General features: G+C 40.0%; 1 protein-coding gene across 2 annotated transcripts; it reads right to left on the bottom strand.

Moving 5' to 3' along the window:
* Positions 1–457: 457 nt before the first annotated feature.
* On the bottom strand, positions 458–25,651 carry LOC143448329 (laminin subunit gamma-1-like). 2 transcript variants are annotated; one of them, XM_076948019.1, is made up of 29 exons: positions 25,018–25,651; positions 17,069–17,223; positions 16,795–16,941; positions 14,887–15,017; positions 13,616–13,782; positions 10,005–10,190; positions 9,762–9,879; positions 9,471–9,575; positions 9,164–9,300; positions 8,584–8,700; positions 8,054–8,247; positions 7,824–7,977; positions 7,457–7,681; positions 7,163–7,357; positions 6,825–7,058; positions 6,625–6,711; positions 6,272–6,478; positions 5,992–6,129; positions 5,682–5,879; positions 5,245–5,447; positions 4,958–5,061; positions 4,686–4,826; positions 4,370–4,574; positions 4,122–4,223; positions 3,919–4,033; positions 3,489–3,688; positions 3,167–3,325; positions 2,888–2,987; positions 458–2,730 (listed from the first exon to the last, which is right to left on the bottom strand). In XM_076948019.1, the coding sequence occupies exons 1-29, from the start codon at positions 25,418–25,420 to the stop codon at positions 2,474–2,476; spliced, it is 4,884 nt and encodes a 1,627-aa protein (XP_076804134.1). In that variant the 5' UTR covers positions 25,421–25,651; the 3' UTR covers positions 458–2,473. The 2 variants fall into 2 exon arrangements, with proteins under 2 accessions (XP_076804134.1, XP_076804135.1); XM_076948020.1 differs by lacking the exons at positions 13,616–13,782; positions 14,887–15,017; positions 16,795–16,941; positions 17,069–17,223; positions 25,018–25,651 and adding an exon at positions 10,892–11,397.
* Positions 25,652–27,794: the final 2,143 nt, after the last annotated feature.

Here is a 27,794-nt window from a genome sequence, read left to right on the forward strand (position 1 = left end):
CGAATATATTAGGCTTCGCTTAAATATTTAATTTTATGACAATAATAGCGAGATTGTTAAGAATAGAAATGACAGTATTAGTTAACGAGCAAACGCTAATGCAGTTATGACAAGCGCCTAAAACAGAATTTGTGGGCGGTTAGGCAGACACTTAAAAGTGCAAACATGGAAGACATTTTACTGCTTTTAGAAGCGTTGCTATACCGATGAACGCTTTTGAAGACACAGCTCGTGCACAATACTACAAAATTTTTACTGTAAGAATAGAGGCAATATTCTAGTCAAAGAGAATGTTTTAGGAGTTATTTAATCCCAATGTTTAATGCACTTCTTGGTGAAAATTTGCTGTAATACTTCGTCTTGCGCAGACTAACCTTGCCTGCAGATAGGTCTACCACTCTACCTACTCTCTAAATACGATTATTCTACCTCTATTTCTACAAAAGGTTACGCTGGCTTCTTTTTTGGTTATATTTTTTACGAGCGCGACATTAAATTTATAATACACGAACTGTCAGAAAACTTACAAGAAGTATTTCGGCTGATCACTTGACACGTTGATGCGTAATAGGAGATAAAATTACTACAGAAACTCACTGCCTGAAATTGCAAACAAGTCTTAGTAACTGGTGGGTTTGATTTTCAATGAGATTCGTAATGAAAGTGAACACGCACCACATTGTGTTTAAGCGAAATACACGAGCAAGCTAAATGTGATCATGCGGAATGAGATAAAACGCTTCACATACTAAGTTAGCTTCGTCGGCTCGAAGCAAGAAATGCTTCCTGACCAACAATAGTAAATGCATTCTAAACGCAATAAAAAGTTATAAAAACCTATTTTAGAAAATTCTTACTCCATAAAAAAACGTTAAGCTACTTTTAAGTGCACCAACGTTTAGTCTCAAAGTGGCTTCATAAAACAGGCGAAAGATTGTCAAAATTATTTGTTATACAAAAGGTTAAAAAAGCTTTGGCTTTGCTTTTGGATAAAATGTAAATGAATTGCTCAATTCGCATTTAAAAGGCACCATGTCTCCAACTCACGTAGGCAAGGAAAGACAGCAAGGCAAAATGATGAACCCGATATTGTGAAGCAGATTGGGCAGATAGAAAATGATGAAAATACTTAACGTTACATTAAGACACATCTAGGTATATGTATTGTAGCACTTGGGATTACTGACATGAAGCCTTAACGGGTTAAAAACTGGTGCGTTTGCTCGGTTACATCAGATGGATGATGATTAAAAAAACATTAAAACGGATGAGAGACATTAAAACCTCACTCACACGGCAAATATCGCACAAGAAACACTATATAATGGTTCAATGAGCAACAACGACTAATCAGACGCAAAACTCGAGCGAAGGCGGGCGTGCTTGCCAACTACATGGCGGCGCCACTACCTTTCGTATGCTGTATAAAGGCATGTGCTGGGCCATACGTAACCCGGGGTACAAAGGGGGTGAAAGGGTTAAAACGAGCGTCGAAAAACCATAAAAGTAAACTGGTGCACACAAAAACAAACGCACACACATAGTGGTTATGTCTATATATATTTCTACTACTGAAATACAGATGCTGCCCGACCTGCGAACGCGTCAAAGCAAGCAAGAAAAACGAAGCGTGTGATATTAAATGCCAATGACGACACGTTTATGTACAGAATAAGTTACGGAAGGGGCAAAGGACTGAAAAATGGTGAACACGACACGAAAAAAGAAACCGTCTCAAAGCACCTTCAGGAAGAAACCGCGCCGCACGCGTTTAAGAAAATACTGTAAAATGATAGAATAATTAACCATTCTTCTCGACAAAAAATAACAGGGGCGGACAAAGCAAACGATAAAAACCGTGTTTGTGTATTGTGAGGTAGGCGGGCCAGCACTACTAACAATAAAATGGATTCGCATTTTGTGTGTATCTGTTTTAACCCGAACAAGGTCGAAGTTCGTTGGGTGATTAACGCCACGCAATGACGTCACCATCAGCCCGCGATAGCGCACGTCTTATTGCTGTGGAAAGCGATAGAAACGACGGGAGCGATGGGTGCGACGGCGCGGAAAAGCGAACGGAGAGTGGCCAAGGCCGCGGCAGAAGAGTAAAGTAAAAAAAAAACAAATTAAGTTTTTATGCTGCAATACATCACTTGAAAACGCACGATATAATTCGACTAAAAAAATAAAACAGTAAAAATGGGGACCCAAAAGAATGCGGCAGCCGGTAGAGTATGCAGGGTTCTATTATTAATACGGTACTTCGAATTCATCAAGAAATGATAAAACCGGTGCTAACTGTAACTGATTTAACAATTAACGTTATTTGTCTGCCATTTCACAAAATACAAGTTGATCCCAAATAAAACGTCGCGTTCTTTGAATGTTGTTCAACGCGCTGTGTAGATCAGTGTTTGTTCATACCGGCCGACTGGTAGAGTCTGATGGCCTTAAACCGACAAAATGAGTTAAACTATGGCAACTCGACTCCCTTCTTAATTGAGCATTTGTCTGGAATGGCACCCTCGATCTGTCGGAGGTTTTCGATGTCTTTCTCAATAACCGCTATAGAAGCGTCGTACTTCCGGAGGATCTCCTGCTGTTTCGCGACTCCCGCCTCTAAGGTTGAGATCGTATCGCCGACTCCAGCCTCTTCCACTTGATTCTGCAATACCTCCAGCTGCTGCTCCAAACCTGCAATCTCATCCTCATCAACGTCAACCATGGAGTCTGCGATAAAATCGACATCACTTTTTGGATGGAGATAAACGTGATCCATCAAAATTATTCAGTAGTTTCGATGTTTTTATGGTTTCCATTATCGTTATAGAATTTTATAGAACGAAATAAGAAAGGATTGTTAGCATACTATGCTCCTAAGACATACTTATACGATCCAGCAACAATTGTAGTTGTTCCAGGATGTTGTTCACTTTTGTCTTTGTGGCTGCCGCTTTGTTGCTCGCGCTGGTCGCAGACGCAATAACCTGCAAGTTACATGATGGTTAGTTTGACCGAATGCTTCGAATTAAGCAAATGTGTAACGCACCAACTACATCAAGCAAATACATTGCATATTGAATACAGGAAGTATCAAACGGAAGTAAGTCGCCATCGTGATGAAAATACAAAAGTGCGGCTCATATGATGTAGAAATAGAGCTTACCTCTTCCACCGCTGCAGTTTCGCTGGCCACGGCATCTTCAGCATTATTCAAAGCGTTCTCAGTTTTTTCAAGGTCATCTTCCAAATTACTTACGTCACTGCTGATCTCGTTTGCCTTCTCGTGGCTGCGTTCGGCATCAGTGAGAATTCGACCTGCATTCTGGGTCAAGAAATGTGGCATTAATTTTCAAAACTAGTGATGTTAATTAACCGGACAATAATGACAAAGACTTCAAAGGTAGTTCATGATGTTTGATTATACAATTAATATAAGAGTTAGGAGTCCTACCAGAGACTTCAAAATACAAAAGTGCTTTACTTACATCTTGTATCTCCTCCGCATTATCCAGAGCTTGCATAGCTCTGCCGCTCGCCTGCGTGGCAACGGACCTAGCGGTACCCAGCGCGTTTCTTGTCTGTTCTGTCATCTCATTGGCTTGGGTTATCTTGTCCTCAATGGCATCTGCGTTTGCCATGGCTTGTTCTGCCTCTTCACGACTGGCGTTGATCTGCTCGTCGAAGCCTGGATTATAAGATAATTCGATTATACGAAATGCAGATGACGGAAGTGATAAGCGGAATATCTTAAAGTTAAACCTATTTGCAGTGATGCTAAGGTAATAAAACGAATTCTGATGTTTATATTTGCATATTTGTGAACAGCAATCGTTCGTAACACAATTGAACAACAACAAAATTACGTCCCGCAAAACATGCATCGAAACCAATATAATCTATCAACACTCCGCCTACCTTCGAATGTACTCTTGGTGGCTAGCACGGCATTATACGTTTCATTGGCCATTCTTACCACTTCCAATCCCCGCGCTTTTGCGGCGTCGACTTGGGCCATGAGGATATCAGTAGTCTGAAATATAAGTAAGCAAAATCAGTCCTATACTTTAAGCAGATGAAGAACTGTATGAGAGTTGGTACGAACACTTGCGTTTGCTTACCTGTTGGGCAGGAATAACTAAGTCAAGTGATTGTTTAGCCTTGTCAACGTCTGCTTCAAGGTCCTTGTAATTGTCTTTATACTCCGTTTCCATTTGTTCAATCTAACAACAACGCAAATTTGAATTTAATTAATGACGATCTTTATATTGTTGAGTTAAAACTTGAATTCTGACATTAGGGTTGGTTGTTAATGTTCTCAGCATAACATAAAATGGCTTTAAAATGAAACCCTTGCGTTTTTTCTCACCCGCGGCATGAGCTCATCAGCTTCGTTGATAATGTTTTGCGCCCTGGTGTTCATGTCTTCTGTATCCACGGAAGGTACGTTGAGTTTACCGGCTGCGTTGAAAAGATCGGTCGACTCGTTCTTGGCAGTCTCTGCATTGTTCCGAACAACACTTGACTGGTTCAGCAGGTCTTCGCGCAATTTTCGAGCGGCTGGAATCTTCGTCCTTATCACAAACAGCACTGTTACGGAACAACTGGATGCGGCAAAAGTGTGTAACATGGATACTTAGACCGCGTTGTTGTGCAGTGAACAAATCGATTGATTATTTACTTACTCTGACTCGACCATATCATCCAAGGTGTACATCAAATTTTCAAGGACATCGATCGCATCTTGGATGGATTCCTGGGCCCTTCGTGAGGTGTCATAAGCGTTTTGCGCAGTATCGGTTATCTCCTCTGCCATCATCTGATGTCTGGGGAACGCATTTGTAGTGTATGCAATTATGCATATTGTCTTACCACAAATACAACAACAAGCAATACGCTAAATACTGGAATAAAAAGGATGTGGAGAATTGAGGGTAGGCCTCGGAGAGAAGTTTACCTGTTTGCAAGTGTTTCCGCCTCCTGAGCTATCCTACTCATATTATCTTCCTTGCTCAAACTGTCGTCTGCAATCATGCGAGCCTGGATCAAGTCGTCCATCGCCTAGATGGAATGGAACAATAAAAGTTTCAAAATTCCGATTTAGGCATTTAAATCGGAGCCCTAGTTAAATTCATAAGTTATAAATAAGAAACTTTGAAATAAAAAAACTCTAATTGAAAAACATTAGCAGTTTATTGAATTTTATTCCATGCTAATGCTCAAGTTTGAGCAGATTTGCTTCACCTGGTCGAGTTTTGCCTGGGCTGCGGCAAGTGAATCTCTTATGTTTTCGGTGTCGTCCATGCTAGCTACGTTCTTTTCCTCAGCTTTCTGGACGGACGCAGCGCATTCTTCGACCTTATTCACAACGTCGGTGAGTTTTATAAGCAACTCGTCAAGCTGGAGTTGAACCTGGTCGACCTGATCTGCCAGGCGCTCTTGTTGATCTAAAAACATTTACCGTCAAGATACGAAGGTAACAGGTTCGAAATCCCACAGCGATTGTAGGGCATATTTCATTTATTTACAATCACAGTTTTCCACTGGTATGCCTAATATATGTAATACAGGGAGCCAACGAGGCCCAAAAACAATGGCACATTGTAAAGGTTAAAAGAAGAGGCATTATTATGTGTGTGTATTTTTATTGCACAATGAGAGTATAAGCTAAAATGAACCACCTTGGTTCTTCATTGCCTCGTCGTACAGTTCATGGACGGTCTTGTTCAGATCAGACAGAGAATCTAGGAATTCTTGGTTTCCTTGCGTATCCATGGACGGCTGGTCACCGATGTTGTGAGTCAAGTCTTCAAGACGTGCCAGTTCATTCCTGTGCGTGGCGACTGCGTCTTGCACCAAACCGTAGCAAGCAGGACATTCTGGAGAAGTTTTATTCGTAAGAAAACGCGACGCTTAAGCAAGTATTTTATAAACATAAACACAGAATGATACATTTACTGGGGTGGGGAAAATACTGCGAAGAACACTTACCCACGCAACCGTTAGCCAAATCAAAGTAATTTTCTTGACATTTGTCGCACTTTACGCCAAACACGCCGTCCTTGCATTTACACTGGCCATCGCCCCCGCACTGCAGGGTTTCACTACCATCAGGATTGCATTCACATTCTGCAAAGAAGTTAAAACCAAAACAATTAATTTTAAATATTTGACGCGATTAGAGTTGTAACACAATACAAACGTACACTTTTAATGACTATTTAAGTCTCAATTAACTATAGACTAAACTATAACAGCATCTACCACGTACCTGTGCAGCCGTCCCGGGATAGACCGTAGTAGTTGGGTAAGCATCGGTCACACCTTTGTCCACCAACCCCAGGCAAGCAATCGCACTGACCGCTACCTTCATCGCACTCGCCTGTGCTCGAGCCTAACTGATTACAATTACAAGCCTCACATCCCTCGCCGCTTTCTAAATTCCAGAACCCTTTTCTGCACTGGTCACATTGCCGCCCTGTGGTAGTAGTGGAAGTGTTAAGTGGATGATACGAGGCAAACTTTTTGTGATGTCGGCAGTTTGGTAATTTATTGTCCACCAACGGTCATTCGATATGTTCGTTATCAGTTAAGAATGGTAACTTAAACCTGTTTTTCACTCACCTTCAACGTTGGGCAAACAATCGCACTGTCCTCCACCTTGGCTGCAGGCAGTCAAGTGTCTGCTTCCCATGCTATTGCAATCGCAAACTGCAACATAAAGTAGTAACATATTAAACATGCCGAACTTGTAAAATCGCGTTACTCGATCATTGTAAATCGACATATGTCCAGATAAAAAAACACATTCTGGCCATACATACGTCTGCATCTTTCAGCTGGATTATTAGTGACCGCTTTGCCGAAGTAGCCGGGCAAGCACTGATCGCAATAGAAACCGGTCGTATTGTGAATACACTTTAGGCATTCGCCAGTGGTACGGTTGCAGTTCATGATAGCGTTGGCATCGATGTTACCATTGCACATGCACTTCTGGCAAGGTGCGTCACCGCGTGGTCTTCCAAACCAACCATCCATACAGATTTCGCATTGTTGACCTGGAAAGAAAAAAGAAATGTTTACCAAGGCGTTGATTAAAAATTCTTATCGTTATATTAAGCCGATTTACCAAGGAATTAAATAGGATTAATCATTAATTTACCAGCGTGGCCAGGTGGGCAGTTCGTGCAAACAATGCTTCCGTCGTTTAACAGAGCGCAAGCCGAGTTTTCCGGGCATGGGCAGGGTTGACATTCTTGCGGAGTTCCGCGCCTCGATTCGTCGCCGTTGAAATAATAACCGTCGGCGCAAAGCTCGCAGTGGTCGCCCATAGTGTTATGCTCACATTCACAAATCCCTGAAAACGAGAAGTCGTGTAAGGAATGAAGCTGTCGAAACATTCCCTCTGACCTCCAAAATAGGGTAAAAATTAAGAAAATATAAGGAGTTTATATACCTGTATCTGGGTCGCAAGTATCCGAGTGCCCATTGCAATTGCAGGGTACACATGGGGCAAACAAACCCCCATTTGGTGGATCGCGCGTATAACCGGGGGCACATTGATCAGCAAATTGCCCTATATGTCCGGGAATGGGGTCGCACTGTTCAACCCAGTCAGCTCTCGGACCGGCACCGTCTCTCTCAACCGTAGCGAGCTGCACGTTGTCTAGGTAACCCGCCACTGACAAAAGCAGAAAACACAAGCTGGACTAAAATTCACACAGCAAGATAATATTCCATCGCATTGATGCTTAAAGCATTAACATCATCCGCTCATTTTTAATCTTCCTAGAACATCGTCATCATTAAATTATTATCCTCACATTCTTCTCCGTATGTGGAGCGGATGCTAATCCGAGTCAGGTTGTTGAGCATCTTCTGAAATTCGAAAGCAGAAACGCGAGGATAAAATCCTGCAGCCTCGTGAAGACGTACACGGTAGACTTGGCGATCTCCGTTCGGAAGAGGATGATACACCTGCAAGAGAAAACATGATCGTGGTTATGACGATGAAGATCAAAACGTCATCTCGGAAGCAGTAGAGGAAAATAACCTGATCCGTGATGCTTGCCACCACTCGAATCCCGCCACCTTCCAGCACCAAATCGTCCCGGGCCGGAATGATCGGTCCGCCGGCATCTGACGCAACCAGACCGCTTCCGAGATCGTCTCCTGACTTCGGTCGAGTCCACAAGTCGAACTCGAGGAACTGGTTGTAACTGAATCTTTGCATTCCGATGAACTTGTCTACATAATTTTACAGATTTTAAAGCATACCAGTGGCGTATAGAGAGGAAACGGGTTTCCCAATACTCCTTCCTATTTCCGGAAAAGGATAACGATTTTATTCAACAAATAAATATAACAACGTAAATGACAAAAACAAATATTAAGATATTATATTTCATTTTTATTATGAAAATACTGTATGCATTAGTTCTGCGGTCCAAGGCAAACACAGCAGATGTTTACAGTGAAAATCACAAGTTCGATAAAGTCAAGTGAAATTTAATCTGCTGTCACCTCTATGAGAAACCCGAGATAATTAATCAGTGATCGAATGACCCCAGCTGAGGTTTTTACCTGGCGCGTTGAAGTACGACATGTAGAAATTGTCCGGTGCCATACTGATTGCGTCACCAGTGTAGGAAACAGCTTCGGGATCCTCGTAACGGTCCAAACCTTGCCATCCGTCGCTATCTGTAAAGTAGTAGGAGAACGACCGTTAATCTACTAAGCTGCAGGCTGAAATTGTGTGATCTATTGGGACAGTGCCAATATTCGTTAATTTCCGCAGTGATTTCGGTGACGAGCCACTCACGCTTACGTCACGAACTTCAAAGGAGGAAACGCTCAGATAAAAATGGGACAACTCAATCTGTTGATTGAGGTGAGAAGTGATTAACGACTAAGATTTTAACCCAGACGTATCACCAAGGTAAAAAGGCAAATTTAAATTTCTTCTCCCTTTTATCAAAAGGAAAATCAAGTCTTATGTGATGCGGAATTTTGTCTCCGTTAACCGACGCATCGCTGCAATGCTTCATTTTTTCACTATTTTAAGGTCAGAAACCATGAACACAAACGCTAAAAGTACAAGCAGAGATAGCTCCTAAAAGCAAAAAAATATGCAAAAACGCGGGCAGACACGCCCTAAACTCACCTGTGTTAAACTCACTGAGCACGTATGCGACGGTAAAACCTTCTGCGACTTCGCAAGAGGCGGAATGGCCATAGCAGAAGCAAGATGTGCAACCATAAGGGTTGCTAGCTTGGAGATTCATCGTGCCCAACTTGCACCTGTGTTGCATTAATACGTGAAGAATGCACTGTACATTGAGTTTTTGCTTCATTAAGAACACCACGAGATCGATGTTTGTTTTGTAACATTTCAATTAAACATAAAAGGTGGATTTGGTTTGTCAAAAATTACTGTAAGTTTAGATGTAAGTTATCAGATGAATACTAACTTGTCACAGTTTCTTCCCTCGACGTTCAGTTTGCAGACACAGTTACCAGTCTCAGCATCACACACACTCCCTTCTACGCTGCCTTCCGCTGAACACGCGCATGGGCTGAAACGTAAAAAAGACAATTTTTTCAAGGCCACAAACTTGTCCTCAAAAGTTCGATGCCGTGCACTGTACAATATACATGCAAGTTGACGGGACAAAGCTGTCAAAACAAGGGGCTTGGAACAAACAACATTCAAGATAACGGACCATTTATAAGAAAACTGCAAGTTTTTAGTCTTCACTCACAAGCAACCAGCTTCGCTAAGTCCGTAATAACCGCTCAAGCATTGATCGCAACGAGGCCCGCCGACGCCAGGCTTGCAAGTACATTGACCGTCCTCATTGCATTGTTGGCTGTTTGCGCCTGCCAAGATGAAAGGAATTTTTCAACGTTTAGTCATAAGGGTCAACGCTAAACGCATGACACTACTTGAGATCACTATCACTATCGCAACACTATAGGGGGAAAACTTTTACTCTGTCACTTACCAATCGAACTGCACTCGCAGGACATGCATCTGTTGGCCGAATCCCTGTAATGATAAGGCAGGCAAAATTCACAGTGCGGTCCGTCAGTGTTATCCCTGCAGTTGGTACAGTGGCCTCCATGACCGGTCTGGCGATAAAGTTCGGCGTCGAAATAACAAGTATCGGACATACCGTTGCAATCGCACGCTGAAAAAAGAAGACAAAACTTCATCAAAATCAGCTCTAAAATTGTTTAAGAAATGGAACATTTAGTCCTTCTTTATTATATCTACAACAGGTCAAAAATGCACTTCGAAAAGTTCTATCATATCATAACTAATAAACTTCCACACTTCACTTCTGAGAATAATTAAATAAACTTTACTAATTCATATTCAAAGCTACGGTATATAATATATCAAAATAAGTAATATGCAATAGTTAACCACAAGGCCAACAACATCTTGGGAGGTTACACGCTCAATATGGATTGAATATATATACATGGATACGGTATACTGAACAAGAAGGATGGTTTCCTGCTAAGGTTCATTTGGTGTACATCAGAACCGGTTAAAATGACGTAACACTCCAAGATTTCTGGTTTCTCACAAAACAATAACGGGAGTTAGCAGTAAACGTTACATGGCAACACTTATCTATAAAGGTGATAAAAATCTTCGGACAGATGTGTTGTATAATTAGGTCCTGGCCTGCTTTTAAAGCTGTTTTAGCTTATTTTCATTGACAAACGCGTGTTCGCGCAAAAAACTAAGAAAATCTGCAAATCATGGCGTAGACAGCATCTTAATGTTGACAAAGGAAATAAAATGTTTTTATAATGCGTGTTTTCTGTATACGTTTATATTGAGCATTTTCAGAGAGTTTGGTAAGTCCATTATACTCACGTTTCCAACCAGTTCCATCCCACATCAAGTAAGCAAGCGTAACTTGTTCGAATGACGTCAAAATGACGAGGACAATTAAAAGCGCAATAAGATTATGAGCAAAGAGGTTTCTCATTATTGGCTCCAGGCTGCCTGTTATTTACTGTGAATCTTGAAAACAACTTGGCGACGTTTACCTCAAACGCTCCGACAGTTCCAAGTGTCTACTTCCCTCAACTTTCGCTATACTTTGAAATAAACAGTCGTTTATCATTTCTTAAATACAATGTTACACTCTAATCCATTTCTAAATACTCCGAGCTATAAGCAGTACGTTTGTTGTAGTTTTCTTCACAACCGTCGTCTACAAACCTGTTACCATTTACATTACATAACAAAACAGTAAATCCATACAGTAACGCTCCGTAAAAACGGAAGAAAACTTCGAAATAAATGGATAATTCGTGAAAAATAAGCTGACAATGCCAGTCTACTTTCGAATTTTACCAACCTTTCCTGCCCACTATCCACAGCCCGGTACCTTTTTAGTTTCGCTCGCAAGCTCTAATCTAGTTATTACTAATATAGGAAGTGGCGTAAGTGAGTTTACCCGGTGGAATCAGCGTCGGTTAAGACAGATAAGGGGAGTCCATTCCACGGTTTTCCTGATTCTCGCTAACAACAAAAGATGACATCATTCCTTCTTCACCGTCTGCTGATATGCGAGCCTCTGACTTATTCCAACATAAATAGGAAGCGGTCCACCGTTTTACAACAAACTTTCGCGAGAGTGTCGCTCACAGTGACATAGATGAGGTGATATTCTGGAAGTGATTAACGATGACAGACACTTTGGTGAGTGTTGCGCATCTAGCGGGAAGTTCACGCCATGGTTAAGTTTCAATATCTCTGAACGTGCAGAGGAGAAATGGGAAATAAAACACTTTCAGGGCATTTCAAAATCTATAATTACAATATTAAAGTAGCGTGTGGTTGGAAGCGTAATAACCGCACTGAGTAGGAGGTTCGTCTACCATGGCAAAAGTAGAAATACGAAAAACAACTTTGGAGTAGACGCAAATGACATGAATCGCCGGAAAAGATTGCTGTCAAATGGTACTGAAGTTTGATGACGTCAATAACAACGACGTTTTCAAAGTGGTACATTCAAACCTTGCATGTGCGACGTACGTATTTAAACTTTCTTTACGTAAAACAGTGATTGATTAAGTTGAAGTTTATAAGAAAATGCTACCTTATGAGGTCATATTGCGTACGTGGGGTCAAGACCATGTTTCTGTATGTAGGAATGAATAAACTAAGTCTATATTTCCTAAGTCTATATTTTAAAATAACGGGAAATGCTCCGGTATTAATCAAAGGAGCGGCCGTTATCTTGTGAACTTGCCATGTAATTTTGACGTGGAATTACGCTTTTAACACTTGCCTATTAAGGTCGTCGTTTGTGTCAGGAAACCAAAATAATGAAAATGTGTGGGAATCTGACTGGTGTTCTGGCAGTGGCTTTTTTAATGCTGTCTTCTTGAAAAACCAACTTCACCCAACAACACAATCGCACTTCGGTGCTTTACAAAGAAACTATAATTATCTTATGGCGAACAAAAACAATAAAATAAAAATAACGTCCATGTGTTAAGTGTTTCGTGAAACGGTCACTTTTCTCGTAGCCAGCTGCTGTACATTAAAACCATAATTTCCTTTCTCGAAATGCCACCCACCAACAAAGGATATGTAAGTATGTATCAAGAAATAAAAAGTATGGAGAGTCAAAAGGCAAGCCAGGAAATATGATTATTATTACTGAATGATGACGTATTCTATAATTACAGTTTAACTCCTTGTAATACGTACTTGAAAGAATCAAAAATAGCATTAAAACATTGAAATGTACAACTTCCATTCCTATTTCACTCAAACAGGTCTTATTACGGTTAATTATAATTAATCTAAAAATTAATAAATAAACACTAAGGTTTTGCTATTGTAACCTATACCGCCATCTAGCAGACCAGTAACTTTCCATGTCCACATCACTATGTAGAGAAAGAGATCGATCTCTGATTACAATGGACGCGTATTATTGAATGCATTCACATTTGATGGCAGACTAATCACGAAATTTCAAGACCATGTTTAACACATCGTCGTTTTTACAGACAACAAAAATGTAAACATGTATTAGATTTGTTGCAACTGACAAGCTCAAACATCATGCTGCACCTAACAATCATATAGCACACACATACAACGTCACTCAGGGACTCTTATGATAACCAAATCAAGTCAAAATAAGATGAAAGTCAAGTCGTAACAAGCTCAAGAGCTGTGAAAGATGATAGCCGTGGTTAAAATAGTAGACACTGTACGCTATTTCCAACACTTACGTCAGAGCTCAACAGGGTAAAGAGCGATAAAATAGGTCAAAGTAGACCATGTCTGGCATCAAGTCAACTGCCAGTAGAAGACGTGTGAATGCTGTATAACAACCTATGTCTAAAATACACAGTGTATTTAACCGGAGGGGCATTTTCGTCCTCGTTTGGAAAGTATGCGCAAGCCCATACTGTGCCCAACGACGCCTTTCTCATAATGAATTAATCGTTTCAAAATATAGCGCGAGCTCATATAAAGCTTTCGCGCATAAAATATGTAGACATAACCTCACCGTTCGGTTAAAATAACGTCTGAGCACACAACGCCCACAGATTAAATTAAACAACAAACCTTGGCATTCTCCCGGGTTTTCGCCTGTTGACCTCGACCAGGGACGGTCGTTGTAAAAGTCGGCACATCTTTCGCAATCCCTGCCAGCTGTGTTGTGCTCACATCTGCATTGCAGGATGTTCGTTGCACTCAGGTAGCATTCTGAGGCGTGCCCGTTGCATGAACACCTGAGTGGTGAGATTATTTGATGATTAAATATTCAAACTAATGCAAGAGTATAAACTAATTCGGACCAGCCGCTAGTGTCTAAATCTGACTTCAGCGTAATGTATCTGAATGCTGCGACAAATGCAACATGGAGTAACAAAACAGCTCAAAAAACACCACACTAAACAAAACAATTGCACGCCTAAAGATACTAATAATCATGCCTTAATATAGTTTAGTCAGTGTTCAAAGGAATACCCCCAGCTGCTCGATATTACAACTGGAAATGTAAACCAAACCGACTAAGCCTTAATTGTTCTTCACTGGCACAGGTGCGTTTCCTGCGTTTTTGACGTCACCCAGACACAACGTCATGATTAACCAACAATCGGCGCGTTTGATCAATGGATTTCGAATATTTTACATTGTAGATTAACGTATGTTGATCGTGAAGTGACATTATGCTTAATGTCTTACTTATAAGGCTTGGATAAGCGCTGAGATCAGTTTGGGCGTTTTTTCGTCTATTATTAGCAATTACGGGTAATTGCAATTGTTTACCTGTAATTTATTTGAATGTCGTAATAATTTTGGTAAATTTAGCTATTACCAAAAAGACTGTGTTCAATTAGGCTGGCTGTGCCATTTATTAAAAACTCTATTTGGTAAAAAGACCGAACGTTACAACCACAGACGTCTAGCCGTCCACTAAGGCGAACTGTATAGATTGTATGGTAACCAGTGCTTCAGAGCAAAGTTATAGACCTCCTTTGTCAGAATCTTATATCGCTTTACTGAGAAGCGACTAGAAGGGTCAAGTACTGGGTACGCTGACACCAAATATACACAGAGAAAATCTAATAGTCTAATCTGGGACTAAAATCAAGCTTGAAAAGTTAAACCTTGATATGCTCGTTGAAGGCTAAAATTACTGGTTATTATCTAAATTTTGAAGTGTTAAGCGTTTTACATTGATCACAGAATGCGAAAAAAACGCCATACAAATAATCTTAAAGGTAGAGCATTATACTGTAGCACAGTTATACATATTTCACGCCGCTAGTAATTAAGAGATTTAACCCAATTATCCTGAAACTGTGACGTATGGTTCTTATTCTCCTTACCTTCCGCCGACGTTGAAATCGGAAATAGCATAGTAGTAAGATTTCAAAACTTTGGGATCTCGGAAGACTTCGTCTCCAAAAGTGTTGATGCGATTGAGGGAGATGCGAATGGCTACCGCCTTGACCCAATCCTGGAAAAAGAGACACAATTGTGTGACGCGGATGGTTTTGAATTCTAATAAAACACTTTAGTTAGTCGCGTGCGCCTCAGTCGTCCAATTTATCATCCTCTCTCTTGTCAAAGACACGTTTCGGGAGAGGGATCATTCTTGCACGATTAAAATAATTCACTGTTAAGAGCGGTCACGTTCTTCGGCTATCAACATACCACTGCTACCACAAGCTCGGTATCATACCCAGTTAGGGCCAGTTGCGTATTTAAAGCTGAACTTATATAATGCGTTGCAGACCTTGATATGGAAGTGACTCAGCTTTAGGGCTCGCTGCGATCTTATCAAAGTCGAATATCAAATTTCTCGTCTAACGAAAAAGAATTGGTGCAATGTATTGCTCGCCGCTCCCATAAGGAACAACCAAACAAAGGCCTTTTTCACGGCGCACAGCACACTTTCAACTAATACTAATCGAACGTACCAAAAAATGACCTCGGGCAGACAATTCACATCAATGATTCATGCTGGTCCACTCCGAAATGCGCTAGAGCTGCAAATACTGCGGAAGTATCGCTCTTGTTGCCGAAATTTGAACATTGTTTAAGCGTACGACGTAACACTCGTATAAACGTTATGTTATGTCCATGGACAAATGGCAAGTATTGTTGTGATTAAGTGCACATATTTTCCTATGTTTAAGCACGCTGATCGATAAACGTAGCTTTTCCCTCCAGGCAAACGCCTTTCTCCTTCAATAAAAATTTGCTAAAATACGCTAACAAACCAATAATAATTTCGTTAACATTCTATGCGTATTTGAATGGATATTGTACAATAAAAAAGCGATCAAAACACTGCTCAAAATTGTTCATTATTGCAAACGCGTTTAAAGAGAACGAGAAATATCAAACAAGGGATCGGTCGCATGCATTGCATGCCTGCGGGGCATAAGGTGAGCGGTTTGTTGAATATCGGAAATTCGGTTTCCGAAACAATGCAATGAGAAAAAATGTAACAATGCGGCTCCTTACGCTGCAGTGACTGAAAAGCACGAACACGGCCGAAATTTTATCTCAATTGTTCGGTCATGTCATGCCGCAAAGCACCATTCAGTGTTGCCTAAACACGAGGAATTGATAAGGCCAACTACAGCGAAATACTCCAGCCCGGGGTTTTAAAACGAAACGATTTTTTGGTCACCGAACGAGGCCTTGAAAGGTCACTATTTAAAGTCAGATTTAAATATGCTGAGCTTCCGTTCTCCGCTGACAACCTTGTGACGTCATACTCCAGCCAGTGCGGCGCTACATCAGCAAAGTTTTGAAAACATAAATTCGTTACAAGGTTTATGTCTTGGCGTATTTTCAATTGTCCTGAATAAACCGTTAGAGAATTCAGAATTTGCTGACAAACGCAATAAAGCATTCATGTCGTAATGTCATCACCGAAAGATTCCAAATCTTAGCCGTAATGCCAGACCCATAAATAAACTGCAATGCATCGGTGTATACAGCATTACCTATGTGACGTGGACAACAAAGATGAATGCCGGAGACTTAACTAACGAATACGATGGCAGCTGCCAAACTACAAGGAATGACAGAGCAATATAATTACACTATACCACTGCAAATCAATTAATGCAACACTGAAGCACAAAGTTCAAGGTTATCATCATTAAGGTATGTTAACTTAAACGTCATCGTGGTAGGACGTGGGTTTTGTAGGTTTCATATAAAGTTTTTATCCAGTGTACACTTGTGCAGCAGCTCAAAACAACTGTGATTTAACTCACCTGCAACACAGGACTACGGTCGAAGTTGTAGGCGCTCGGTCTGCTTTCCAGTGTGCTGAAAGCAACATTTCCTCCAGTGAGTGGGGAGATATCGCTGAACTCATCAGTACATAAAGCTTTCTGTTCGTTCTCGACTGTAACAATTTCCTGCAATCACAACAATACAACTGGATGTATATGAGGGACGGTTTAGTTTAACTATAAATGAAATAACATTGTTACTAAATTAGAGCACGCCGTGGCGTAATTGCAAAATTAAGGTTATGCTGTTTACCCTGTTGTCGATTCCATAAGTAGTGAAGCATGAACCGGAATAATACTGAAACGGTTGCCAATCACATTCTTCGCATTTCTTTCTGTATATGGCAAAGCTCTCTGGTCTTGAAGTGTGAAACTTTAGCTTAACGTATGTGATGTCGAACGCCTTATCTGGAATAAAAACCACAAATGATTAGAAAATCGTTTTGGATGAACTTCTGACCCCAGCTAAGCCTGATATGGACTCTTTAAAGAGAAGTTAAATCAGTTCGAAAGCAACGAAACCGTACGATTGTCTTGCTGCATAAGATAAAAACTTCCGATGGTGACACTCTGAACTATAGTGACGTAAAAAGTCACATCGATCGTCGCTGATTAACGCCTGTCACGGGTCAAAAACTTTCAATACAATGCTCGATATACCGTGGTAGCTTCGTTGGGGGTCCAGTTGTACAAGGGGTTCCAGCAAATAGACAAGCAAAGGATGCAATGGATAACAGAAGCATCAGCACCCTAATTTGTGCATTGATGTATAGAGTTAAATTTTTTCCAATGAACGAATTGAGCAGCCACAACAATCTAATTGAAGGAAAGTTCGGCAAATCGTCAGGTCGCGTTAAATTCTTTCAGTCTTTTTTTTTTGAAAAAGCAAGTAAGGAGCCCGGTTTTCAGTTGTTATAATACGTCACCTTTGATGTACTTCATGGTTTATCGGTTTCCACAGTCGGCTATTGTATGTTTACACAAGACTGTATTGCGACACGATTTAATTGAGTAGTCACTGCCAAAGCTTTGGGAAGGGCCCAGACAAGTAACGATAAATGATAATACAGGAAGGCGTTTCCGTATGTTTTAGCACTAACACTTTTTGACAAAAAACAATGCTCTTCTCCAAACTCTCCATATGCACCTGACCATATTTAGTGTTTGCAAAAGCAGTAATCGGATATTGGCAATCCATTGGATTATGATGGTTTCATGGATTACAAGAGATCGGTCTACATACCTCCACTATTGGAGTAATTTGAGAAGGCTCTTTATCCTACTTACAGTTAAAAGAGGACCATTTGGTTTACGTTGGAGATGCTTTAATTAAAATGGCGAAGTCTAGATCATGTTTTATTTTTAGTTCAAATATTATTTACAAAAGCATAAAATCGCTTTCGTAGTAACTTTTCATTGAAAGGAATAGTTTGCAAGCGATCTTATTGGTCAGCCAATTTTACAACCAAATTCGTCGATTTACCGTGAACTAATCTCATCCGCTGAATGAAACTTTAATCGAATACTATACCAAATTAGCCGCTATACGATGAAGTGGTGAACCACTGATTGTGGTTGTAAATCGGGGAGATTTTCCGAATGAAAGCTCACCTGCGCCATAGCTATTGCCAAGCAAATGAGCTTGGCAAACAGGTGAACGCCTGGTACAAAGGCTTTAGCGCCGTGGAGGCTTGTTACAACTTTTCAAAAGCATTTTGCCATGAGAGCAAGCGCCTCTCCGTCCATTCTCTTCAAGCAAACGGATCTAGACGCGAGCGTTGTCAACTTGCGGCGTACAGGAAGTAGACCGTCTAGAAACGCGTACAGGCGACCGCTCAAAGCGTCTCAATCGCCCGCGTTTCCGCGCTAACTTTACGACACCCCTCCAATTAATTCACGGGAACAATCAAACGATGTACTACAACACGTATAGACTTTTGTATATAACAACGTTTCGGCGTGGATTTATTATTCTTACTACCGCGCTCTTTTCTGTAGACGTCTTTGATTACCTTAATAAAGACCTACACGATCGAAAAGCGGCAATGCTGGCGTTCTAGCATGTCTGTCAAATGCCAAAGTGGCCAACAAAGTAAATGGGCAAGAGGTGCGTCAAAGGAGCCGCTAAAAACCTTGAAGAGGCAAAGTGTGCTCAGGTATGGACAGAAAATAATATGATTTGAATTAATAATATTATAGGCAATTTTAAAAATTTTAAAAACTTTTGACTCATTCGCGGAGATCACTGGGAAAACAAAAAGAAAATACGGAACAAAATAACAGAAAAAAAACAACTTCTTTGTCGAAAAGTTTAGTTATTTCTAACGGACAGATATTGCGATTATTATCTGTGGCATGTAGAAGCCCCTCCGCCACACGTCCGCTTAATACAAACTCCCAATAAAACAACTGACCTATTAACCACAAATACGTAGACATTTGCCCGATGACTGAAATGAATTGTCTTGTTTGCTGAAGATACACAAACGTCAGCCTCGTTTTAACCAACATTGGACAATGCTTAAACTGGAAGATTAAAGCACAAGCAAGTAAAATACAAATTCTTCACATGCATTCCTTCAACATCAGTCAGTTTTCACAGCACAGCCATAAGATAGTGGTCAGTATCTTCGGTCAGATGAAATTGCGAAATTAAATGACGAAGGGATAATTTAACGAGTTTGCAATGCACAGTCTCTCTCCTTTTCTTGGCGTATGATTAATATTTTACTAGGCCCAAGAAACGAGTTGATTGTGACATTTTAGGGCAATCACACTTTTACAATCAGCATGGAATTTTACTATTAAAAGCCATGAATGCAATTCTTATTAGCCGCGGGCTTTGTAGAAATTTCAACGCAATTTGCTATTTTCTGCTCCAAAGTGTAAAAGAAATTGAGCATGTTAAACCGGCTGAAAAATGCTACAGCGTGCACAAAACCAGGGCGCTTCACTTTTCACTTTTACAGGCGAACTGAAGTTTGGTGTGGTAAAAACCGCATGCAAAATCCTTAGTCCACTAATTCCAGAGAAAGGGTTAAAAGGTGGGTAATGGTTGCGGTTGTGCAGAAAGGCAGAAATACGGCAATAAGCGTGGCCCTTGCTAAAACAGCTTACTATTGTTTATTGTCTTAAGTAATAACTCAGCAAACATAGTCGCATTCCAGAGAGAATCCATTTAATGGCGTGCGCGCAACTTGGTTATGCTTCAATGATCACAGGAAAGAAACCGTCGCCGTACATACCTTGACTTCATCGGCGAACAAAAACACGGAAACCGCGTTAATCAAGCCCGTAACGACGTTTAACTCGTGTTTACACTTTAATATTATAAATGGATTTTTTGCAATGAAGACTATACATCTATTTCAAGTAAAGTGAACACACGACAATGTACGTAAAGTGCGGTTTTTACAACACAATACATGGCAGTCGGTTTTTATCACACTGATAACTTGCGCTGGGGAAAACATGATAAAAAACATGGGTTGTATGCAATCATCATAGACCGGTTAATTACAGGCACCCATGTAATGTTTAATTGTGATTCTAATAGAAAATTCATACTTTAGTTATAGTTGCGGTCTAGACTATTTCCTTTCTCATTCAAGTTTCTCCCCAGGCCGTGTACCTCAGAAAATCGAAGACCGGGATTTTGTAATTGGCAAAATAAACGTTTTTCTTCCTGTTCAAATAGCCTGTTTGGGTTTGAGACGAAGAAAAGATAAATCGCCTTTATTATCAAAAAAGGATGTTCAAGGCGCCACTTACGGTTGGTATTATGTGAGAAACCTTGTATTTTTTCAGGTGTCCACAATACTAATTTTGACTTCCCTAACTATAACTTTACAATAAGTGGCCTACGTAAAATCGCTGAAACGTCAAACGTTCAAATCAAGAAATACCACATAAAATAATCGCAATATAATTTTCCCAGCGAAAAATTAACCTTACTGTAAATAGTTAGACGCGTAGGTTGGAATTTGCAATGGAAACACAAAATTAGCAATAGCAGCTGATGGGGTTTGTCTATCAAAGTCTATCCCACAAGACGTTCAAATCTGTCAACAGCGGTTAAATAAAACAACGTCGTTCATCCACATCACACAGATGTAGCGAGAATTATTTCGGCAATTTCTGTCGGAACGCCTACTACAGGGTAATACGCGAGTAACATCGACATGATCGCACACTAGTCATCACGTCACACTTTAGTGAAACCTGACTATTGGAAAACGTCAAGGGTAAAATTTGCAACAACAAAGAATTTAATGCAACCACCGGGGATGCAACGGATTTGATTTTCAACATTCAAACTTCCAAAGAAAATTCGTACTTCGTTTATTTACAAGAAAAATTGAAAGTTTTGTGCGACAAAAGCATAGTTGTAGTTCCGCAAAACGCTTTGCAAGCACATTTTATATCGTAAATGTACAAAAACAGCATACTGGCCAAGCTAATCTCAGTCTTTCTAATGTCGCCAGATGACTGTTCTTACAAGCAATAACTACAAAAGAAAAGTCGGCCGGTTGTAAATCATGCAAATGAATCGTTTGGAACAATGCCATTTGATAGAGGCAGATCGAGTAATTTTTATCGTTAACAACGGTCGACGGACCAGCACTAACCACTTTTCGCCGTGCACCTACTCAACATGAATGGCCACAGATCAAAGGCAAAAAATTCAAGGAAAGCAGTTTTGTGTGTACAACGCGCACGTGCTCTGCGTCAAGTTTATGGCATAACTTTAAATCAAAGTTATGGGCGCCCTTAACGACATAAGTTAAAGCAACAACGTGTGTTAATCATTTAATTGAAAATGCATATAAACAAGAACAAGATTGTAGGTAAAATGAAAGGGGTGGAATAAAATCTGTCCAGAGAGTCACATGATCCACTTGAACCAATCGCATTATATGCTCGCTAATCGAGTCTATTTAATGTTTTATTTTGAAAATGTGTGACGATTATGGTAACAATGGTCTCACACTCGCAATATGTATTTCGAACTCGGTGCCTTTTGTCCCATGCCCCCATGCAGATTACTTAAAATCTTAATAGGCAACTATCTGACTGCATGGACTGAAACAGTCTTTTTTTTTTTTTGCGAAAATCGGCATTCAAATCGCATCAATAGTAGACAATGCCGAACCCCCGCAAACCGGAATTATGCTACGGCAAACTATGGCAAATATGCGACGTTAAAGTTAGAAAAAAATCGTTCAGTGTCAACTTCGCCTGCAGGCGACAGCGGGCAAGTCAAAGTCGCGTCAGGAAATACGAGTTTAAAATTCCTTGCTAGGATATTGCAACCTAAACAAACAGTGATTAACGGCGTTTCCGCACTATCGTAACAAAACTGATAAAGACGCGTACTGGAGACAGTTACACAACCACAGAATATTATCGTCTAGTGATAAAGTTGATCGGTATTGAAAATTCATAGACTTCAAAGCCTTGAGTTGAAAACTTGCGACTTTCTTACGTTAAGTGAGAAAGGAACTACAATGGGGGCTATGTTTAAAACACACTAAAGTGTCAAAAGCCAGTTGTTTGCGAAAATGTGGTGCGTGAATGTTTACGTGAACTAAATTTCATCCGAAGCCAATTTCCGCAAGACCCTGTTATATACTCCATCGCCAACGTGGGATACTAAGGTAGTAGGCGTTAACTTAATACTTTCACATCAACACATTGGGAATTGGGAATCGGCAAAAAACTATACTGCTGTCACATTAACAAAATGGTTATGGACTTTTAACGTTACACTTTCGTCGTTTTTTTAAGTATTTGTGATAGAAATCTTAAGCTGGAATTACATACACCTTTTTGCGTTTAAAACCAACACCAGGTAAAAACTATGTCGTTACATACAAGAAATGTTTCTTGAATTTACCTTAAACAGATGCAAGAGTTTCTTACGTTTTTCGAAAGCGGCATTAAACGGTTTCTTATGAGTTGCAGCCAATACAATATCGTATAGCCCATAGCAAGCACAAATTATATACAAGCAGGGTTTGAAGTAGGTTACAAAGAAGCCATGAACGACAGAGGGTGCATACTTAATTGATAGGTTCAAGTGGAACTGACATGAAATGATGTTGTTAAATGAGAACACAGTGGTTTCCTATCTCAGCAATGGTCTTTGCCCGATTAGATATGACATGAAGCACGTACAACAGCACCCCAATAACCACCACAACGTCTGGATATGTAAATGACGACAAATCACAAGGCCGCCGGTGTTTAAACAGAATTACGATATTATGTAAACTGAACCACATCCAACTGAAAACTATAGACCTAGCAAAAGTACAGGCCAAGGTTTCCGGCTTTGTCCAACATGACTACAAAATTGTGGTGTGATAATTTTATAATAATATGCCAGGCCGCTAAACATAATTCTCAAACCAGGAAACTGGGCAGTTAATCGCACATGAGTGGCCAATTTTCGATAGCAAGCATGGTAGTAATTATTTGCCAGGATACATACAGAAAACCAAAAAAAAAACAACAAAAACGCGGTTGTGCTGGATGAGTGAAACGGCAGTCAGGCTGATGATTAAAACCCAGACTTAGATTACAATGGATTTAGTTGTAATCGAGGTGAGCAACGTGAGAAAATACCCTCCCATTAAATCTGAATGCATACAAAAGAAAAATCCCATCCGAAGCAAATAACACAGAAGGTAGTCTTTATCGTGAGCTACTGCAAAGTAGCTGGTCGCTCGCTTGCAAATGGAGTCTTTTGTTTTAAACACTACAGTCTGGAGCCAAACAAAATCGACGAACAACACTTTTTATTGAAACCTTAATCCACCTTACGGTTTCCGTATGGTAATAACTACTGTGCGGGAAGCAAAAAAACACAGCTGCGACTCAATCTTTACTGGATTGTGTTGCAATATTAAAAAAATTGGAAATCGAATTTGGAAATATTTTTAAAAAGCCATTTCTACAATATGAAACGTCAAGTTGTCGAAATCCGTTTGGTATAAATTCCTGCCGATATCCAGTACCATGCTGCTAAAGTTTCCAAGACAAATAGTTACCACAATAACATAAAGTCATAAACGATTACACGAAAAGAGTTTGATTGAAGTGCTATGACGCAGAACGTGCTCGCGTAAAGGAAGCAATCAAAACTGGTGAGCAAATGAAACGCGCTCTGTATTTAGCCTGAACGCACATAAAGAAGCAAGAAAGTTTCAGGAAATGAACTTTCGATTTCATTGGCATTTTTGCACACTTTCTCATTGCTATTAGTGGAAATAATCTGGCCAGTTCGCGTGCGATAGAGCCAATATATGCGCTGCAAATAGATCGCAACAAATTAAAAATCAGGTTAAACTTGCTATGAAAGCTTTTTTTCCGATTTGCTTCTTTGTCTTTCAAGTGATTACGCCCAGCGCTTTCCAACTTGTGAATACCAAGTTGTATAATGGAAAACATGTCTTGGCAAAAGTGACTGCGATTTTGCCGTGCTTTTATTGGATTCATTTCTACGGAAGTTTAAATTGGTCTAGTCTTCTTTATACTGTAATAGCCTACTTAAATCGATGGCGTCACAGTGACGTCAAATAGCCAGTCCCAACACATACGAGTCGGCGTAACGCTGAAGTACTTGAGAGTATCGTATAAAAAGTGGGCCATAAGTAACACCATAGGAATTCTTATAATAACGTGGAAAATCTGAACAACCAACTATCAGCTCGCCAAGAAAGCACTCGAAAATTGTGCAAGTCGCAATTAATTGAGCTGTAACTAAGCTATGGCCAGCGAACATTGAAAAACTTTTCGCTAACCTGTATGCAATGGATCTTAAATACAAGCCCTAACGTGATATTAACGCTGCATTTGTTCAAACTTCAGATTTAGTTTTCAACGTGTTCTAATTTGAGTGGGTAAATATCAGATTTTACAAAAAATAACCTTTGAAGACAGACATTTGATTTACCATGACCACAATCTTTCCCTGGTCGACAAATATTTAATCACGAACGTGGTTAACTGCGTATATCGTTCGCTCATGGTTAACTCCTTTGAGCCTATCAAGCGCAGCGTCCTACGCCTATTACGGTAATAAGGTTATGTTCTATAATTTTTATAAAGCAAAGCAATTAAATTCCAAACCGCTAAAAGAACAAAGACAGAGAACTATTTACAACAAAGCTTTGGCCCAGAATACATCAATTGACTTACTTAGGTCAAGGGTTAAGTTGACAACATTCGGGTACTGGACGTCTTCCAGCATAGTGCTGGATTGCCACCATGTTTCCAGATCATCACTCGTTTCATCAGTCAAGAACGAAGGATCGTGACTTTCCGAAGGGTCACCGTTATCACAAACGTGACATGACGTAGTGACACCGGTGACACCTGTTTGCAGGCAATACTCCTCAGCGGGTGTACCACACGTGTTGGTCGCTACAACAGTCTTGCCGAAAGCTACGTTCACAAACGGAGGCAAACAACGCTGGGATTTGTGATCACGCAGATAACATTGATCCATTCTTGCGCTGCATATTGCGTTGAACGAACTCAAAACCACCACCAAAGCTGAAAAGATATGACGACTTCGCATACAGTGCTTTCGTTTTGCCATCTCTAATATCCCTATTCCTCCAATCCTTCCAGAAAATGTTTCGTTGTTACTCTCAAACTCAATTCAATTTTTGACTGGCTCCAATACTTAATATAAAAACGCTTATCCTATTTGCGAACCAAACAAATCAACTGTACGGCCAGCCCGTTTTCCAACAACAACCTATTTTCAAATGGTGTTGCCAGACACGGTATCAAATCTTACAGAAAGGCCAATTCTGAAACATAAATTCTATTCTTAAACGTGCTAACTTAGCTACAAATAAACAGCTGGCGTCCGCAATACATTATTAACAGCTTCATCAGGCATCGTATACAAAATCAAGCTTAATTCCATCACCAACAGTCCCACATCTTTATCGCGATTTGTCACCAACAATAGAAACCAGTCGGCGGCTTGTGACTTTTCTCGATGCGCTTCGATGCTTCTACCTTCTTCGCCTTTCTTTCCCTGGTGATGGTTGTCCTTTTTTCTTTGTTATCTTTTTGCCTATCTTACTTTCTCGCTCTCTCGTTCCTGCTCATCTTTATTTCTTTGAACACTTCTACATTTGACAACCTTGATGCTGGGCTCTTCGAAACGTAATTCACAAGACAAGTCATACGAAAGGCGCTCTACAAATGCTGCCATTTAATTCTTGCGGTTAACCGTAAATCGCATCGCAACTACAACGTTCACATGCGAGAGGGCAAATGCGACGGAAAAATTTAAGAGCTGTACACTTCTGGTCGAGGAAATAAAGGAAACCATAAAAATAAAGCCGCGACTCTCTCGAAAAAATTGCGTTATGTGATGTTTTATTAACTTCAGAATTTTTTCTGGAAACAGGAACATCGGAATCTTGAATTGATGGAAAACTTGTCGCGTCGAGTTAGGGTTATCTCCATTTAATAGACCACATATCCGCAAACTGTTGGAACGTATAATCGTCAAACTTCAAGGCAATTAAATCTAATCCGTATCTGCAATGATTGAACATGAGTAATAGAAATTTAATATCATTTTCTATAAAATAGATATACCGTATACTAATGTTATTAACCGCTAATACTAACCTGCGGCCTAAAATAATTAGCTTCATAACGGAAATTGCAGTTTAGCTAGGCGTAATCATCATTAAAATTTTGGACCGTAATGGTGAATTTTCTCACAATTTTCTATTTCGTGACCAGTAATTTATAGCGATAGCAGCAATTATAACACGCTGTGAGATGCAAGACAAGATAGGAGGACAACTTAAGTGAAGTAATCTTTGACCGATATGGCAAAACAAGTTTGTTTAAAATCGAAAAGCAATATTAGCCAAAAATAAACTGGTCAAAAAAGTTTTTAACAGTTAGGTAATGACACCAGCAGTTTGGAGCAAATTTGACGTTTATAGATAAGCGCTCGATGGTAATAGTGACGTCATGCAAAGAAATCATAATGCTTTGCAAGATGCTTGCTTGCAGCAAGGCAAACTGCAGACTCGATTGTTTTATGGAGGTTTATAATTTCGAGAAAGATGAAATTGCTTAGCAAAGACTCTCATGAAAGCGAAAATGAACAGATTTAAAATGGAATCACTATATCTGCAATAAATGCTGGAACATGATTTCCATTCCGATATTTAAGGAGATTTTTATTGAATAAAGAGGTTACGCATCTCTATAATAAGCAGCAGGACGTGAATAATTCGGATGCAGAAATGAGTTGGGTTATTCTTCAAAATGGTCACTGCACTAACCTCCGTCCTTAAAATGAGGGGCATTTCCGAAAACAAGTTGACCTTAAGTTAAAGAATAGTTATCAATAAGTATATTGGAGAAAAAATTTCAATAATACAGTGCACGGTTAAGCTGACAGCTGAAAATGTATTGCAAATTTGCCGCTATTTATAAATTAAATTTCGACCAACGTTTGTATACGTTGGTAAGTCGGCGCCTCGGCGGTTTTTACACCCAAAAAGCACACTACCTGCTGTGTATGTACATTGCCCACACTCCTTGGACTATTTCATACTCGCAACCACTTTGACCGAAATGCACTTCAGAATAACGTCAATAGATGGACAAACAAAGCAATTAAATCACGCAATCCCGAGAACAAACTCTATATTTGTAAATGACTAATTTTGTTGTACGTCCTGGTTCAAGTACGAATTTTCTCACACCAGTTCTTCAGAAACAAATCTCGCTTGTTGTGTAAAACTATCACAATATTCTATGGATGCTGGAACCTTCTTAAAATACGGTTTACTTTACGTTTGCCTGGTGTATGTGGTCACAAAGAACTCGGAAAAGACTACATATATTTCTATGAGCCATAAAGACTATTTTATGAATCGATCGATTTCGGTAATAAACTCAATAGATCTATTTATAATGCTAGAAAG

Source organism: Clavelina lepadiformis, chromosome 3 (assembly GCF_947623445.1).
Source record: "Clavelina lepadiformis chromosome 3, kaClaLepa1.1, whole genome shotgun sequence".
NCBI classification, from domain to species: Eukaryota; Metazoa; Chordata; class Ascidiacea; order Aplousobranchia; family Clavelinidae; genus Clavelina; species Clavelina lepadiformis.

Bases quoted from the DNA above. Each gene is read 5' to 3' on its own strand.
- LOC143448329 (XM_076948019.1), bottom strand. From the start codon at position 25,420: ATGGCAAAACGAAAGCACTGTATGCGAAGTCGTCATATCTTTTCAGCT. The intron at 7,059-7,162 runs GTAAATTAATGA...TTTTCTTTCCAG, and splicing joins CTGCCCACCTGGCCACGCTG to GTCAACAATGCGAAATCTGT. The intron at 5,062-5,244 runs GTGAAGCAAATC...CATTCCATCTAG, and splicing joins CCCAGGCAAAACTCGACCAG to GCGATGGACGACTTGATCCA.